The sequence below is a fragment of the Ornithodoros turicata genome, chromosome 1 (assembly GCF_037126465.1).
Source record: "Ornithodoros turicata isolate Travis chromosome 1, ASM3712646v1, whole genome shotgun sequence".
NCBI classification, from domain to species: Eukaryota; Metazoa; Arthropoda; class Arachnida; order Ixodida; family Argasidae; genus Ornithodoros; species Ornithodoros turicata.
In genome coordinates, this window is record NC_088201.1 from 219,571,445 (window position 1) to 219,590,414 (window position 18,970).

Genomic DNA, 18,970 nt, shown 5'->3' on the forward strand with positions numbered 1-18,970 from the left:
CCGATGGACCGGGTCTTCCTTATTCACTTGCTAGTGCCAGCTTTTCCACGACATGATATGTTGACGCTGGAGAGGTTAAAGACAAACTGCCAGCAGGGAACGGCCAGGCCGAGGGAGCGATGGGGGATGATCCTCGTCTCATTATAGGCAGCGGCGTTAACCGTCGACAGGAGCGCTTCGGAAGCCAGGAATTTCAGTACGGCGACATCGCAATCCGAGGCGCCTGCTCCCAGACGTTCGGCAAAATTGGCATTGGGTAGGACGTGATAAATACGATCGAGGGCAACCTCGAACACTCGTCCGATGGACCGGGTCTTCCTCATTCACTTGCTAGTGCCAGCTTTTCCACGACATGATATGTTGACGCTGGAGAGGTTAAAGACAAACTGCCACAAGGAACGGCCAGCCCGAGGCAGCGATGGGGGATGATCCTCGTCTCATTATAGGCAGCGGCGTTAACCGTCGACAGGAGCGCTTCAGAAACCAGGAATTTCAGTATGGCTACGACGTAACGCCTACTCCCAGACGTTCGGCAAAATTGGCATTGGGTAGGACGTGATAAATACGATCGAGGGCAACCTCGAACACTCGTCCGATGGACCGGGTCTTCCTTATTCACTTGCTAGTGCCAGCTTTTCCACGACATGATATGTTGGCGCTGGAGAGGTTAAAGACAAACTGCCAGCAGGGAACGGCCAGCCCGAGGCAGCGATGGGGGATGATCCTCGTCTCATTATAGGCAGCGGCGTTCACTGTAGATAGGAGAGCCTCGGAAGCCAGGAATTTCAGTACGGCGACATCGTAAACCGAGGCGCCTGCTCCCAGACGTTCGGCAAAATTGGCATTGGGTAGGACGTGATAAATACGACCGAGGGCAACCTCGAACACTCGTCCGATGGACCGGGTCTTCCTCATTCACTTGCTAGTGCCAGCTTTTCCATGACATGATATGTTGACGCTGGAGAGGTTAAAGACAAACTGCCAGCAGGGAACGGCCAGCCCGAGGCAGCGATGGGGGATGATCCTCGTCTCATTATAGGCAGCGGCGTTAACCGTCGACAGGAGCGCTTCGGAAGCCAGGAATTTCAGTACGGCGACGTCGTAAACCGAGGCGCCTGCTCCCAGACGTTCGGCAAAATTGGCATTGGGTAGGACGTGATAAATACGACCGAGGGCAACCTCGAACACTCGCCCGATGGACCGGGTCTTCCTCATTCACTTGCTAGTGCCAGCTTTTCCATGACATGATATGTTGACGCTGGAGAGGTTAAAGACAAACTGCCAGCAGGGAAGGGCCAGCCCGAGGCAGCGATGGGGGATGATCCTCCTCTCATTATAGGCAGCAGCGTTCACTGTAGATAGGAGCGCTTCGGAAGCTAGGAATTTCAGTAGGGCTACGTCGTAAACCGAGGCGCCGGCTCCCAGACGTTCGGCGCAATTGGCATTGGGTAGGACGTGATAAATACGACCGAGGGCAACCTCGAACACTCGTCCGATGGACCGGCTCTTCCTCATTCACTTGCTAGTGCCAGCTTTTCCACGACATGATATGTTGACGCTGGAGAGGTTAAAGACAAACTGCCAGCAGGGAACGGCCAGCCCGAGGCAGCGATGGGGGATGATACTCCTCTCATTATAGGCAGCGGCGTTCACTGTAGATAGGAGTGCTTCGGAAGCCAGGAATTTCTGTACGGCGACGTCGTAAACCGAGGCGCCTGCTCCCAGACGTTCGGCACAATTGGCATTGGGTAGGACGCGGTAAATACAAAGGTTTGTCATCAAAGGTTTGTCAGTTTGGATTGTGTAATAGATATTGTCAATGGTTGAAAAATTACTTGTTCGGAAGGAGGAACGTGGTACGAGTTGCCGAAACTTTTTCCGTTCCGTTCGAGTCTGTATCTGGAGTACCGCAAGGAAGTAACCTAGGTCCTCTCGTATTTTTGGTCTTTGTAAATGATCTTGCCGGTGTCGTGAAACATTGCCAGTTGTTAATGTTTGCTGATGACGTTAAGATTTTTCGTTCCGTATCTTGCTACGGCGATCACCTGTCCATTCAGGAAGACATAAATGCAATCAGCGACTGGAGTTACTTAAACGGCATGTCTCTAAATGTGAAAAAAAAACAAAGTTGTATTTTATACAAGGAAAAAATCGACATTACTGTTTGATTATGACATTAAAGGCGTCCAAATAGAGAGAGTGGAAACCATTCGTGACCTTGGGGTCATTTTCGATTCGGCACTGAATTTCAACAACCATGTATCATTCCTGTATTGCTCCGCAATGAGAATGATGGGCTTCATTTGTCGCATATCCAAGAATTTTAGAGACTTTCATACTGTTGTCTGCTTGTTCTATTGTCTAGTACGAAGCAAGTTGGAGTTCGCATCCGTCGTTTGGAACTGTCTCTCTAACACACTCTCAGATCGCATCGAAAATGTGCAAAAGAAGTTTGCGCGAATTATTTACGATAGGTATTCACAAAGAAAATGGTTTTATGAATACAATCACCTCCTTGCGAAGCTTAAGATGACGTCACTGAAGCAACGTCGTTATATTCGGGATATGACTTTCTTGTTCAATCTTGTGCATGGTAAAATAGATGCTCCTTTATTGTTAGCCAGTGTCGATTTTCATGCGCCATCTAGACATTGTAGAGTTCATCGTACTTTTTATCCACGTTTTTGTCACCCGTCTTCTCCTTTGGCGCGCATGCAGTGTTGCTTTAATGACATTGAGAACAATAGTGTGGACATTTTTGCTAATTTTACTTTATTTTTATCCTCTTTGTAACTTTTTATCGTTTTGTAAGTTGGTCTTTGCACCTTCTTTGCTGGTTCTTTCCGTGCACCTCTATGTAGGCTCACGCTGTTGGCGGGCACGTGAAACTAATAAATAAATAAATAAATAAATAAATACGACCGAGGGCAACCTCGAACACTCGTCCGATGGACTGGGTCTTCCTCATTCACTTGCTAGTGCTAGCTTTTCCACGACATGATATGTTGACGCTGGAGAGGTTAAAGACAAACTGCCAGCAGGGAACGGCCAGCCCGAGGCAGCGATGGGGGATGATCCTCCTCTCATTATAGGCAGCGGCGTTCACTGTAGATAGGAGTGCTTCGGAAGCCAGGAATTTCAGTACGGCGACGTCGTAAACCGAGGCGCCTGCTCCCAGACGTTCGGCACAATTGGCATTGGGTAGGACGCGATAAATACGATCGAGGGCAACCTCGAACACTCGTCCGATGGACTGGGTCTTCCTCATTCACTTGCTAGTGCCAGCTTTTCCACGACATGATATGTTGACGCTGGAAAGGTTAAAGACAAACTGCCACAAGGAACGGCCAGCCCGAGGCGGCGATGGGGGATGATCCTCGTCTCATCTCACCTACTCAAAGGTTTCCCACCTGCGCACTGCTGAACCTAACAAGGCCTAACTGTTGTCCAGTGCTGGTGTGGCGACGTTTGGGACTTGTAAACACATGTTCTCCGCGCAGCCAAATAGCTTAGGCTATTTTCCTCCTGTATATGTATTTCACTGGCTTTGAACTGGACTCTTAGAGGTGAGTCTCCTACCCTGACGGAGGATATCACGTTTTTACGCGACCTTTTGCCGCCACCTACTCAAACGTCGCCCACCTGCACACTGCTGAAGAGGTCCAAGAAGTTCGAAACAGCTGTCCAGTGCTGGTGTGCCGACGTTTGGGACTTGTGAACACATGTTCTGCGCGGAGCCAAAGAGCTTAGACTATTTTCCTCCTGTATATGTATTTCACTGGCTTTGAACTTGGCTCTCAATGGTGAGTCTCCTACCCTGACGGGAGGATATCACGTTCTACGTGACCTTATGGCGCCACCTACTCAAACGTCGCACACCTTCGCTCTGCTGAAGAGGTCCAACAAGTTCGAAACAGCTGTCCAGTGCTGGTGTGGCGGCGTTTGGGACTTGTAAACACATGCTCTACGCGGAGCCAAAGAGCGTAGGCTATTTTCCCCTTGTATATGTATGTCACAGGCTTTGGACTGTGCTTTCAGTGGTGAGTCTCCTACCCTGACGGGATGATATCGCGTTCTACGTGACCTTATGCCGCCACCTACTCAAACGTCGCCCACCTGCGCACTGCCGAAAAGGTCCAACAAGGTCGAAACAGCTGTCCAGTGCTGGTGTGGCGACGTTTGGGACTTGTAAACACATGTTCTGCGCGGAGCCAAAGAGCTTAGGCTATTTTCCTCCTGTATATGTATTTAATTGGCTTTGAGCTGGGCTCTCAAAGGTGAGTCTCCCACCCTGACGGGAGGATATCACGTTCTACGTGACGTTCTGACGCCAACTACTCAAACGTCGCCCACCTGCGCACCGCTGAAGAGGTCCAACAAGGTCAAAACAGGTGTCCAGTGCTGGTGTGGGAGCGTTTGGGACTTGTGAACACATGTACTGCGCGCAGTGAAAGACCTTAGGCTATTTTCCGCTGTGTACATTATGTGGTATGTTATGTATAACTGTTCGCGTTTGGCAACTGAACTAAAAAGTTAGAAAATCCACAGAATAAACACAAATTATATGGCTAAATATTACACTGGCTTAGATTATGACAGTTAGGGAATCTGAGAACATCGCCACGTCAGTCTGCCTGATTAACGAGTAAATAAAAGGAATAACATGAAAAGATTCTGACCCGCCGTTTCTGCTTTTTGGCCCCGTCCATGTCTCCCATATTATTAAAAGTAGCGGTAACGGTAACGGAGAAAGACTCCGCCTGTAACCACATCTGTAGCGGAAGTACTTTTTCCGTTACAAATTGAAAAGGTAGCGATATCGCTACTCCGCTACAGAACAAGGTAGTGAATACGGTAGAGGCGCTACTGGTAACACCCCTATGTAGAACACTGCTGCTGATAGGCGCTTGCTTATTTGTAGGATGAGCGTCCATTCTACCTCGGCTTCAGCATGGCTTGCCCAATGCGACGGCATACCCGCAACAATGTTGCCTTTAGGTACACCCATGTAGGCTTCCTGTTTGGTCTGTTGTCTGCTTGGGGGGTTCTCCCTCTCCAGAGTGCACTTATCCAGAGTACGATTATGATCTCCTGAAGCTGGCCTTTGGTGCCGTCACTCGCGACCAAGAACTTGGTCTCCCAGAAGACATCAATGTTAAGTCCCTACGTCCCTACAACAGAGCATTTTACAGTCAAGAAAAAAGTGTGGCAAAGCATCAGGCTCCCCACAACTGTGGCAACTTATGTACGGAACAACATACCCTTTGTTAGCGTTTGTTAGCGGAAGGACTTCGATGTCCGCTTTAACGAAAAATTATTTGCACTTGTGGCGGTATCGGCAGCTTAGATTCACGTAGCATTGCGTCACTCTTCATGTGTTCCGGACGAAGAGAGCTGGAGAGGGAATGTTTGCGTGACTCTATCCTAGTAGAGCTTCTTGGATACATTTGTGAGGTAGATTAGATCCAGGAGAAACGTGCTTCGAAGAAGAAGAGCGCACTCTTGATTTCCTTGAAGAATACCGGGTTGCTGCTGTCGCACACCACGGGGCTGCTGAACACCCCCCATGCATCCAAGACTTGTCGACTGAATGACTGCACTGCGCTTCACAGAATAGGATCCAGCTGATTCCAGAAGTACATAAATCACTGCACCAGACGTTTTATGTCCAAGTTTATAACACCAATACGCCTTTACGGCCAGAAAAATATTGGAACATCTCATCCCTTCAAACTTTCGATTTCCATACGAAGGTTGCAACCATTCTGTGGTATTTCTTGGTGGCTCCCATGTTGCATCTCAGAGCTTGGGCCTTGTACAGCATCGCCAGATAAAACACAGTGTTTGAGATGTATGCCCTGGTTAGTACGTTTGTCCTGCGACACTTGTACTGCGAGGCCGTAGCCGATAGTGTATCTACGGTTGATTTCAGTTTCACAGTGGCTTCATGTTTTGCAGAAGCAACTCCCAGGTAGGTGGCGACTTGTCGTCCGATGGAATTTAATGGAACTTTTGAAGCACTGCATCCCAGACACCGAGCAAAGTTCCACTCGATTTCTTGGGATTCACACAAGCACCTGATATTTCAGATAATTTGTGCGTCTTCTTCTAGGCAATATCCAACTTCTTTGCGGTTGCTAGAGAAGAAGCTGCGATCGTCAGCGTACGCACAAACCTTGATAGTTTCCTGTCCTATCATTACTCTTCCAATGTCGATGAAATGCAAAATGTTCTGGCATAAGGGTTCCGAGTACAATGCAAGCAGCACAGGCGACATGGGGCATCCCTGTCGTACCCCATTTTTCACCTTGATCCCATTTCCGATTACAGCACTGATGACTAGCGCCGTATTAAGGTCATTGTAGCAAATCAACACCCACTTAGAGAGCTATGTTGTTCCCACCTCAGTTAAAAGACTGAGTAGGGTCGAATGCGCAGCCCTGTCGAAGGACTGTTTAAAGTGCACGTCGAAGATTTCGCAGGGATCCCCGCTGCCTGCGCAGCTTGAAACACAGTCCGCATAACGTGTAGATTGTTCTGTACGCTCCACTTCTTTCGTACATTAACCAATATCCCGGTTAGGTCTTCCATGAAGACCGTGTAGAAGCAAGAGGTTAGGCTGTCCCGACCTGGAGGTTTGTTGATCTTTAGCTTTCCTGTGGCCAGTTGAACTTCCGAAGCGCTGATAGCTCCCGTGGACACATCCAACTCCTCCACTCTTAATGTTCTTATGTGTTTCAAGAAGTTCGTATCCGGATAGAGCAATTATTTCGTTTCATCAAAGAGATCCTTGTATTTTTTTTTTTAATTCCGGGTTAGCGCCGCGGAGCAACTGTGGCTATGAGCGGCGTACAGGCATGGACAGATTGAGAGAGAACAGCAGGAAGGAGTGGGGGACAGGGCGGTAAGTATGCGTCCTGGGCCGACTTAGGGGGAACTGTGTCGATATTCGTCTGGAAAGTCTTCGGAAAACCCAGGGAAAACCTGAGACAGCGCAGTCGGTGACAGGATTCGAACTCGTGTCACCTTCCAGTCTCGGCGTGGAAAGCGATCATCCTAACCACTATGCCACGGGAGCTGTTTGTCCTTGTAATACTGTTCAAAAATATCTGGTACCTCGTCCTCGTCATCAACCACCCTCTTTTCCGTCAGAGTCTTGGATTGGATTGGATTGGAAAACAAATAATTATATGGAGAGCTCAGTCCCGACCCAGTCAGAACTGGCTACTCCAAAACGCGTTTACTGGTGAAAATATAGAGCCAGAAAAAAGAGAAGAACAAACAAACAAAAACAGGAAACAGGAAAGGGGTAGAGTGGGTGAAGCAGGAGAAAGCATAAAGGAAAACGAGGGAAAGGAAACGGGGAGACGTTAGGGCACCGAGAAACACTCACTGCACAATGTCAGGTACCGTGCGAACACAGTGCCATAGAAGTTGTCACAGAGTGTCAAGCATGTTCGAAGCGGTAAGGAAGTTCACAAGAGCTCGCAATGCCGTCACCTGGTGATGAGCAGGGTAGCAGGCGAGAGCCTTCCCAACGGAGAAAGGGCGATTGTCGAGACGGGCTACTGCCGCCTCAAGGGAAACACGAGGCGCTGTGTATCGAGGGCAGGCATCGATAACATGCTCTGTGGCCTCCATTACACCGCACTCAGAACAATTCGGTGAGGAACCCTTCCCAAGTTTAAAGAGGAGGCGGCCGGTATATGGCACATTGAGACGGAGCCGGTGAATGATGGAGGTAACGGGCCGGAAGAGCGCTGGACGGATTAAAAACTGCAGGTCCGGATCCACTTTGTACAGTAGTGAGGAAAGTAGGACGCATCGACCCCAGTGTTCCTGCTCAGACGCTTGATTACTGCGTTTATCGTGCTCTTTGTATCCCCTCTTGTGAAGTAGACCTGGTGCGTGCGAACGCAACGCGCTACATGGACACGCATGGCAGCTGTATCCGCTGCCTCATTTTCCGCAGACACCGCAATGGCAAGAGACCCACTGCAACTGGATGTCGTGTCCCCGTGATACGGCAGAGGAGCGCACTTCAAGGACGTCATTCACCATTGGAGACAGACATCCAGATCCTGTAGAATAGAGAACGACTTGTAGGGCGGCTTTGGAGTCGGTGTAGATGGACCAGTGAGCTGGGGACGGAGAGGACGCAATGAAGAGAAGCGCCATACAAATCGCGCGGAGTTCCGCTGCCACCGCCGACGTGCGGTGTGAGAGTCTTGCACATCCTTCAGCTGACAACTGCGGTATCACATAGGCGCAAGCAGAGCAGGAACACGTCGTTGATGCGTCGGTGAAACCCTGAATCGTGCCTGTATCGCTGTCAAGTCCGGCCAAGGTGAGCTGCCGAAGAACAACCGACGGCGCAAATTTGTTCGGGGACACTCCAGGTACGTCGACACGGACAGGGGGTGTGGGCAATGCCCACAGAGTGGAACAGGGTGCCTCGACAGAGGTTTGTGCTTGGGGATGATGCTTCGGGGAACGGCTTGGTTGTACCCAGACGCTGGACGAAGAACGAAAGCGCGCACCATTAAGGGGTGTCGATGGTGGCGAGTTGCCAGCCTCATATAGTGCTAAGAGACTGATCGAGCCTCATGATGGGTGCAGGTGGCTCCTTGCCTTCTGGGAAGACAAGAACAGTCGATGTGGACTTGTGGACGCTCGTGAGAGTCTTGTTAACAGGATTTAAGCTCCCCCTCTCTCCTTCGAGCGCGCGAAAAACCTGTGTTGGGATTTATTCCCTTTCAAGTTATTCGAAGCGGTTACACTATACCACCGACGCAACGGTTGATGTAATAACGTATCCCTGTCCCCATCCTCACATTTTCATCTCCACTGAATTCCCTCTCCAGGATTTAAAAAAATACATACACATATTTAAACATGCGGCGGCCGGGAGTCGAACGCCTGTCAACTGCTTGCAAGGAAGCTATCCTACGTAGCATAGCTTTCTTGCAAGCAGCTGGTAATGTAAATATTGACAATATCACCGACGCGACGGTTGGAGTAACGACGTGTTCCCGTCCCTCTACACGCAATTTTATCTGCACTGAATTCTCTCCTAGATTTAAAATAATGCACAAAAAAAGTCGAACATGCGTCGGACTGGAGTCGAACCCAGTTCGATCTTGGGAGGCAGCAAGTCAAAACAGACTCCGCGTTCGAGACGGCAAAAAAATAAAAGAATGGCCAAGCTCTCCTTATACATAATGTTGCGACCGCCCCCTCTCTCTGACAAAATTGCTTGGAACCTGGCCTCATACAGCATAACAAGGCTCTGCACTCAAGGCTCTCTTCCCCTTTCTGGACTCCACAGATCTTCGATCTTTATTGTGAAGGGGCTCATTATTTCATTCCCCGCACCACCATCAGCAATGGTGTAGAGTATCGCCCTTGGCGATGAAACTTCCCAGCCATCGACGCCAGTGCGATGTGGTGAAGTTAACTGAGCCGTGAAGCAACTGTTGCCATGATCGGCGTGCAGTCGTTCACAGATGGAGAGAGGACAGAAGCAAGGAGTGGAGGACAGGGGGCTTAGCATGCGGCCTGTGCCCACTACGGGACAACTGCGCGACATTCGTCGACAACCTCTATCGCAAAACCCATGGCAAATAGCAGACAGCACAGCTGGTGGTAGGATTCCAACCCACCACCTCCAAAGCCAATCTTTGCTGCCACCGAGGATGGGTTGGCTCTCTTGCTCGGCCATGCCACTGGTGGCTGATTTTGCAGGAAAAAGATTGCTCCTGAGGAGGACAATACACCGATAATACCAACATGACGGAATGCACGGAACCTTAATAAGTGTCGCATCTCAACAGGGCCCATCAGTTCTATTGGGGAAAAAAAGCAGACCGAGCTACCACTATTGCAAAATATAATTCTAGCACAAAACATATTGTCACAAACTTAGGAGTCCTCATAAGAGTGACATAGCTATATGGTTCGCGAAATTGTTGTGGAGGTCTGTGTGGTTCCTCAGTCTCGGGGTTGCTTTTCTTCCTGTATGATTGTCGGCGACGCTTAACCCACAGAAGCGCACATTATATGTGATGAAATTATATATAAATTATCTCTATAATCCTAACTTCCACAGTTTGCAATAGTAGAAAATACTGATCACGCATGTTGTTTGCTGAAGTTCCGACCTAGCAGATTCAAAGACTGTGAATGAAAACACGGCCATTGTCATACACGCAACCGGCATTATTAAATAGTTAGCAGTCATACAATTTTCTAACATTGAGCAGCTGTATTATCTGGTCCCTATCCTTTGCCGCCGATGAGTGATTCCAGTTTTCTCTACGAATATGTGTAACATTTCTCTACTACGTGTTATAATGTGCATATTAAGTTTGGGTTTTTATATGTATACATATATGCATTCTCAATTTGTTGCATCATGAAATGTATGTATGTTTCCATCTGTTTTTCTCTCGAGCTGCTGTGCTGCCTAAAGAGTAGGACTAGGACATGTCGAGCTACATATCGTAGCTTTTTTTCTCAGCTTCCTGTCGCCTGTTCTTTTCACCTGTGTAAATCGCAGAAAGAGCAACTGAGAGGATCATTCTTTAAAAAAATCTTAATAACAGGAGTCGCGAGGCCTTTATCTCGACCAAGTCTTGGAAACACTTGCATTATACATGAGGAAGGAAAAAATTAGCAGGAGCTCTTTGGCTGCACGGATAGCATGTGTTTCTAAGTCAAACATCGCCATGGCATGGCGACGTTTGACTTACAAACTTACATTGTACATGAAATTTCGCTGAGCAGGAAGGAGCCATTACAGCGTCCTGCTGTGCTAGCAATCGTCATGGTGGGACCGACGGCGTGGCTGGCCTGCGTGCTGCACGTATAAGCTCCGTGGACAAGGTGACACAGTGTGGGCACAGTGTGCGCACCAGGGTTGCGGAATGGGATCACCCATTCCATTCCTATTCCATTCCGAGGAATGAATATTTGTGATAGTTCCATTTCTTTCAATTCCTCGGAATGAAAAGCTATGGTCAATTCCCACTCCTGGAACGGCTTGGCAACCCCATCCCATTCCTTTAATTCCAATAAAAGAATTATGACCGGTAACCGTACTAGCTAGCCCAGCAGTGCCATAGAGAAGATTGACATTACCCAGGACGGAAAAAGCGCAAAGACAAGGTTATTTCGCCCTCCTCCTCTCCTCCTCCTCCTCTTCATTGACATCATTATTACAGGAGTTTTCCACTAAAGTAACTCGTGCAAGTGATGTGGGGTTGCGGGCCTCACACTAGTAAAGCCAAAATCTCCATTTTTTTTTTTCTTAAAACCAAACCAAACCATCGCCCTTGACCGTGTGGCACCCAGACCATTGCATCCCAATTCCATTCCGCCTGCGAAAAAATACCTAATTTCGTTCCCATTCCATTCCCAGGACAGTTTCCGCCATTCCATTCCAATTCCATTCCGGGCTCTGATAAATCTGGAATGATTCCGGAATCATTCCAACCCTGGAGTGGCAACTCCGCCACCCTGGTGCGCACCAGCGTCGTTGATGAGGTGGCACGACAGTTGTTTCCTCCCAACACATTAAGAGATGTGCATGGGTTATGTTTTTGTGCTGGACGTGGACTGGAAACGCCATGATGGATGCTTCTTCCCAGAAGACTGTAAGCAGGAAAAGTATGAGGCAACACAGTAAGCTAAACAACAGAATGGATGACAGAGCACTGTCGATAAGGTGTCCACAACATTTCTCCATCGGCAGAGTTTTGTGTACCGGCTGGGCATCCCTTACTGAGAAGTAGAGTACAGGCTTTGTTTGTTGGAAACAATCACAGATGCAAGAAAATCCCAACACCCACAATCTGAACACCAACACATTCCTTATTTTATTACATTTTAGTTACAACACATTGTTTTTTTTAGTTTCCGATATCGCCCTTGCTGCAGCCAACTCGCGCTCTTTTGGCAATCCACGTTGCTCTATAAGCATCTCTCAGATTCGCGATTTTACGCTCAGACATACTGCAGCGTGAGATGCATGACGGTCCTCTACTCTAGCTTGCTTCCTCATGAATCGGACGGACTCCGACAGTGATTTCTTTCGCGTTCAGAACGGTGAACCCTTTGGTGAAGGTCAGTGGAACCTGTTGAAGGGAACATACATAATGTGATACTTAAGTAAGAAGTGGCAATGGAGCCATCTCGGCTGCATAAGGCCTGACGTGACACTGGTGCCACTCCCTCAAATGAGTCTACCAATCGCATTCCTGTTCTGGTTGTCACAGAGAGAAGCGCTATTCGCCGCGTAGGCTGCCAGTGACCAGTAGTAATACGATTCCCGTGTTCAAAATTACAGGCGGCGTTTGTCTGCAGTGAACTGCACGGCGGCTTTATTCATTTGGTAACAGGTGAAAAGCCCAGAAGATGGCATTACATAATGTAGGAGTGGACAAGGGTAACGTGAATATACAAACCTGCTACTATAGAGACTACAGTGGCTTAAACACTACCCATAACTTCAAGGCTCATTATCGCACAAATATAATAGGCAACATAACAGTCTTCACCGCGATAGACATTGTGTATGCCACTACAACACATGTACACACTTTTTGAAGAAAAAATGGTTAGTGCTTATTCCCTTGAGGTGGTAACGAGCTGTCACATATGTTAGTCGAAAAAGGTGTTGAAGTTAATGCCCTTGAATGGCACCAATATTAAACCCCGTAGACAGGGTGCAACATTGCCACCTTAACGTATCAGCCATTAGATACTTACCACGCAGACGTTACCCGCCGCGAGGGCGCGCTGCACTCGAGGAATCAACGAGCGGCGGTAGACACGAACACGCGAGGGTGATGTCATCGAGGTGGGAAACGAGGAGGTTACCACATCTTCAATCCTTTTTCTAACAGCGCATGTGTAACGCTCCCTCTTACACCATCCTGCTCGCCAACTGACCTCAAGGTAGCTGGTTCAAAACCCAACCGAGGAAGCCCACCTGTTTTGGCAGGAAGAAGTTGTCGAGGATCGTCGTCTTCGGCGATATACGTTAAACACGATTCGTTGAAATTTTGGCGCTGGCTAGACAAACCTCAGGTGGGCAGAATCAATCGACAGGAAGACTACTGTGGCGCCTTTCACGATAATAGTTATAGTTCCAAGGTAGTCTCAGGACATAGTCTAGCAACGTACAGCCATGATTTATAATATTGTATGGCTCTCGCCAGAGTTCACATGAACAGCGCTACAGCCTGCGAAGCTGGAAGAAAGCCACCCTGGCAGCGCCCAGCAGAAAACAACGCCTTCATAACGAGGCTCATCCCCTCTAACTGTAAATAGATGACCAAAACACCCTCCGCCGTTGTCTCTACTAAGCACCGTCAGGGTCAGCAGGCCCGGGTGGCGTTCTAATTAACTCTCATGCGAGCTGTACGAGTGTTATACATCGAAGATGCAGGTCGAGACGGAATTACCTGAGTTTTCGGCGTTCGAACAAACTTAGCGCAGTGGATGGCGTGCATGAGACACAGTTTGACAACGTGCAAGGCAAGTCTCATGCCCACACAGTTCCTCGGCCCGGCACCGAAAGGTAGGTACGTGTAAGGGCGGATAGATGATGCGTTCTCCTCGCTGAACCTGAACAACAATGACTTCACTTATTCACTTATAGAATTCACTTATAGAATGCGACACAGTGCAATGCACAGACGAAAGCATATCATCGTGTTTCAGAGAATACCTTTCAGGATCAAATTTTTCCGGATCGGGGAAGTACTGAGGGTCGTGGTGCATCGCATAGACTGGGATGCAGACGATGCAGTCTTTCTGAACGGTAATTCCATCAATGGTGTACGGCTCGATTGCCGTACGCTCCACCCTAAAAATAATGCAATAATGGACCGTATTCACAACGCTTTTGCGCACGCTCTGTGACACTCAAGGCGCCGAAGAAGGTTCCCTACATATTCTATAGAGTGCACCAATATGACGCATGCTGTAGGGTGCCTCGACACCTGTGTAACGATACTTGTGCACAGCCGACTGTAGGGTGCCTCGCTACTTGCGCCCTCTTTGTAAAGAGGGCGTGGACGTGAAAGTAACATGTGATAGATTAAAGACAAAGACGCCTCTTAAGAAAAGACGAGAGTAATGCGTATGAGGGTGAGAGGTGAGGGTGGGGCACTCAAGATTGAGATGGGACGACTTGAGTTCACAGGCTGTTCATGACACCTGTGTTCTTTTCGACTATATAAATGTGTTTCGGTTTTGTAGAGTAATCTCAATAGGTGTAGCCGACGTATTTTTCCTGTGTTGTACTGGACACTGAACCTGCGTCCATTACTTCCCAGACATTGCGATCGCAAGCTTTTCTACAATGCCAGAAGGACGTGCTTCCTCTACCTAGGAAGCTATCTAATAAACGTCAACAACGGGGATTCGTCACTTGTGTTTATCGCAAAGAATATCACTCACCTGATGCCAGGTGGGAACAATCTCAACGATTCCGAAATGACGGCATTAAGGTACTTCTGTTTGTGCACCACCTCGAAGGGAGGTCGGTTGTCCTGAAAGAAGCGAAACCGTCATAGTGAGAATGGACATGCCAGTGATGACAGATAATTACTAAATAAATGCGGGCAGGGCGGTGTCGGGGACCCATTGGCTACGTAATATACGTCAGTGCCGTTTTTTCAGAGAGCCGTTTGTCTGTCCCGGCGTTGGCACCGCGCGCTGCAACTGTGTAGTAATCTCTGCATCAGCACGCCCGCTCGGCTACGCAATGACCCTCATTGTGTGCGACTTTTACATAGTTTCTTCCAACACGCGGTTCTTCTGTTGTTTTGCATATTTACACTCAAATTTGCATGGTTTGCATATGCTTCAGACAAAACTCATTCTTGAGATCCATTCTCTGCCAACAACTCAATTTTTTTAGGACCTCTTCATGGTGACTTTACTATAGGTGTGATGAGACAGTTTGCAAGATAAATATCACACATGCAGTCTTTTGTCGAACCTGTTTAGATATCGTAAGCTGGGCATGCTAAATTTTCCTTTAAGTAAGTCCAACCTTCGTATTCAATTGGGATACTCACGTTTTTGGCGAAACACTCGTTCACTTCTTCTCTTAGTTTATCTTGTATCTCTGGATGCAGAGCCAGAAGGTAAAGCGTGTAGGAGATTACGGACGACGTCGTCTCCATGCTGGCAAAGAAGAACAATACGCACTGCGCAATAGCTTCACTTTCTGTAAGCGCTGGGTTGACAGAGAAAGCAAACAACATGGTTACTTTCTTTTTACTGTGGCGACTGAGTCACAAGTTTGCTTCGAAGCGCTGACAGCGTACTTTTCTCCGAAGAAAACAGCACAAGCTTTCCGTCATCCTCCAAATGGTATATTTCCTCTTCATAGCCTTTCATACTCTCTGTTGTTGCAGAGAGCTTTCCTTCTTGGGCATCCATGACTAGTTGCAAGAAGTCATCGTTCCGCTGCAAGACGCAGAATATCTTAAGCACTATTGAAACCCCGTCATCTGAGCCAGCTACCGGACTAATATGCCACTGTGGATTGAATATATATATATATATGTGATGAACACTGGAACATCCGTCCCGAGCAATATCAGTTTAATGAATAATCCTGCCCATGCACGAGCGTGAGTTAAGTCTCTTCGTCGTTACGTCACATATATATATATATATATATATATATATATATATATATATATATATATATATATATATATATATATATATATATATATATATATCTTGAAAAGTTGGAGTTGGATCGGACGGCTACGTAATTATAGTTGAAATAAATGGGAGACAGAAGACGAAAGTAGGGGAAGTAACAAAAAAGGGGTTTAATAAACTTAAAAATCATAAAAGTTAGGGAGGATGTCTACGTTACGGCGGAAGCTCCGCCTTCTTCGGGACAAAAGAGCTAAATGTGGCCACGAGGCTGATAAGGGGCTTGAGAATGACGTGGTCGGTTGGGGAAAATTCCCGCCACCTGGCGGTTGTCAATTGGGGAAATTCCAGAGCGTTTTTGTGTCAGGTCCAGGAGTGGGGTCATCGTCCTTGTGGGTCAGTGGGGATTTTGATCTGGCTGAAACGAGAAAAGGCAACAGGGTCTTATCTAGGTTGTTAGACTTCTTATTGTTGACAGCATGCCAGGGTCCTCTAGCCAGGTCCTAGCCACGTCCTCTACCCAGGGTCCACTAGCCCTCCGGCGGGCTGTCATCCATGTAATGGCAGGAGATGCCAGATTTGCAAGTTAATGCAGACCGCACAAACGGTCAGAAGTACGAATTCCAACTTTACCGTCAAGATCAACGCAGACGTAGACTGTAACTCATGCAACGTTATCTATCTAATCCAATGCAACACATGCCGGGCCCAATACGTGGGTCAGACAAAAACTTATTTCCGAATTAGATTCAACAATCACCGATCGGATGTTACCAAGAAACCTAATCTTCCAGTCTCACGCCATTTCAAACAACCAGAACATTCAATCAACGAAGCCTCAGTTTTTATTCTCCAGTCGAACTTTACCTCCGACCGCTCCCGAGAACAACGGGAATCTTACCTAATTTACAAATTCCGATCGGCCATTAACAAGGACCCTGGCGTGCTGTCAACAATAAGGAGTCTAACAACCTAGATAAGACCCTGTTGCCTTTTCTCGTTTCAGCCAGATCAAAATCCCCACTGACCCACAAGGACGATGACCCCACTCCTGGACCTGACACAAAAACGCTCTGAAATTTCCCCAATTGACAACCGCCAGGTGGCGGGAATTTCCCCCAACCGACCACGTCATTCTCAAGCCCCTTATCAGCCTCGTGGCCACATTTAGCTCTTTTGTCCCGAAGAAGGCGGATCTTCCGCCTGCCCCTACTACTTGCCCCTACTTCCTACCCCTACTTTCCCTTACCCCTACTACCTGCCCCTGTTACTTCCCCTACTTTCGTCTTCTGTCTCCCATTTATTTCAACTATATATATATATATATATACCCATGGAACGATGCGACGGCACCAGAGGACACGTGTTTCGCCGTGTTTGCAGCTCGTCAGCTCTGGGTAGCTGCGAATCGGTCGGAATTGGCAAACCAGGGGTCGCCCAGCGAGCGATATACACCTGGGAGGGTGACTGAGCACTCCTCAATGCCACAGTGCAAGCCAGTGAATTATAATGAGGGACAAAAGCCATAAAAGCAACAAGTAAATGACACTAGACGTGTTTGAAATTCAATATTCCAGATTAAGATGGCTTCTATGGCTGTACGCAGAGAAGCAGATACTCATGGAATGTTGCGACAGCACCAGAGGACACGTGTTTCGCCGTGTTTCCGGCTCGCCAGCTCTGGGTAGTTGCGCATCGTTTGGATTTGGCAAACCAGGGGTCGCCTAGCGAGCGACATACACAGCCCTTCGTAACACGAAAACTATTTTCAGCGCCATCTTAACATTCTACACAGTGACGAAAAATTGAAAACCATTTCCTTCTGCCTTCATTGTCACATTCCGCAGGTCAAGGAATATCCGGAATATCCTTACTTCTTCGCGTTTGCGCCGTACTACAACACCTGGTTCGGGTCCCTGCAATGGCAAACGCTGCCAAATCTGTAATCTTATTTCTACCTGCACCTCGGTCTCCAGTACCATAAACAACTACACCTTTCAAATTAAACAATATTTGCACTGTAACTCCTTTAACATTTGTTATCTGATAACATGTATGAAATGCAATGTTCAGTACATTGGTGAAACCTCCAATACCATGCGTCAGAGGTTATACGGTCATAAATCCGACATTGTCAATAATCGCCCCACTCCCGTTGCTACACATTTTAATCTTCCCGGGCACGACATGGATACACACCTGTCTATTGCAATTCTGGAATCTGGCTACACCACCGATTGCAAACGCAAAAATCGCGAGTCCTCCTTCATTTCTAAATTTTCTTCTCTAAAACCACGGGGACTAAACGTCCATGGCGGTCCTCTGCAGTTGTTCAACCCATCATCCAGCTAAGCTACTTCATTCACCTTCTGTTCTTAGCATTCTTATCTCCATTTTCCCTTCAGCCCATAAGGTCACCCGGAGCTTCCCACGCAGTTCAACAAAAGCTGTGTTGTCCTCGTACGCGGCTAGACATCCACCTGTGCCCCCGTTTTTTCACCAACAAATCTTTTGAACCCCAATTCTCCGAATGTCTCATTTACCCGTACACTTTCTCTTTCCTGATTCTTATGTGACGGTTGCTCACGTGATGCATTGTATTACTGTCTGGTTGTTTTCTGTTTACTTAGTTCTGGAAACCTGTTTTATTGCATCTGTTCTCTTGGTATATATACTTGTGTCGCACTTAGTTGTGTAACCTGAAGAAGTGCAGTCTCTTGCACGAAAGTTCTTGTTCAAATAAATCTTAGTTGCTCCTAACCGTTTTTCGTGTTACAAATATTATAATGTACTCAGATACGTTTAAAAGAACGGCCGACGTTTTGAAAGTGGCACTGTCTTCATCAGGACAAAAGGGATTCAGAGGTTGCACAATGCTTAAATAGGTTCGGTAAGTGACGTCACAATCGTCACAATACTAGTTTTTGTAATAGTGGGGGACAACCTGCATGACTTATTACCTATTATTACTGTTTCTTTGTTTTGCTATAACTTCACTTTTTATAACCGCAGATCTTCTATGTACTACAATCGGGTAGAACAGGACTACCTGCATGAGTTATGACCTGTTATGACTATTGCTTTGTTTACAGCTCTAAACTGACTGTTATGACCACAGCTGCGTGCTGCCAGTCGATTTAATTTTACTACGTATCATTCGTAGACTTGAAGTGCCACAAACCGTTTAATGTGATGTAAAAAAAAAAAAAAAGAACACGCGCTACTGATATATTTCATCAGCCCCAGGGGTATGAACATTTTTGGCAAACTTTGACTTGAGTGT

At 47.5% G+C, this 18,970-nt stretch overlaps 1 protein-coding gene across 1 annotated transcript in view; it reads right to left on the reverse strand.

Moving 5' to 3' along the window:
- Positions 1-11,855: 11,855 nt before the first annotated feature.
- Positions 11,856-18,970, reverse strand: part of LOC135394787 (cytochrome P450 3A2-like) — a 29,667-nt gene continuing 22,552 nt past the window's right edge. The window contains exons 9-14 of the mRNA XM_064625774.1: positions 15,342-15,483; positions 15,090-15,250; positions 14,467-14,558; positions 13,733-13,870; positions 13,467-13,629; positions 11,856-12,134 (exon numbers count right to left, since the gene is read on the reverse strand). Of these exons, the coding sequence (XP_064481844.1) occupies positions 12,045-12,134; positions 13,467-13,629; positions 13,733-13,870; positions 14,467-14,558; positions 15,090-15,250; positions 15,342-15,483 (786 nt within the window). The 3' untranslated portion in view covers positions 11,856-12,044. The remainder of the gene's footprint in view (positions 12,135-13,466; positions 13,630-13,732; positions 13,871-14,466; positions 14,559-15,089; positions 15,251-15,341; positions 15,484-18,970) is intronic.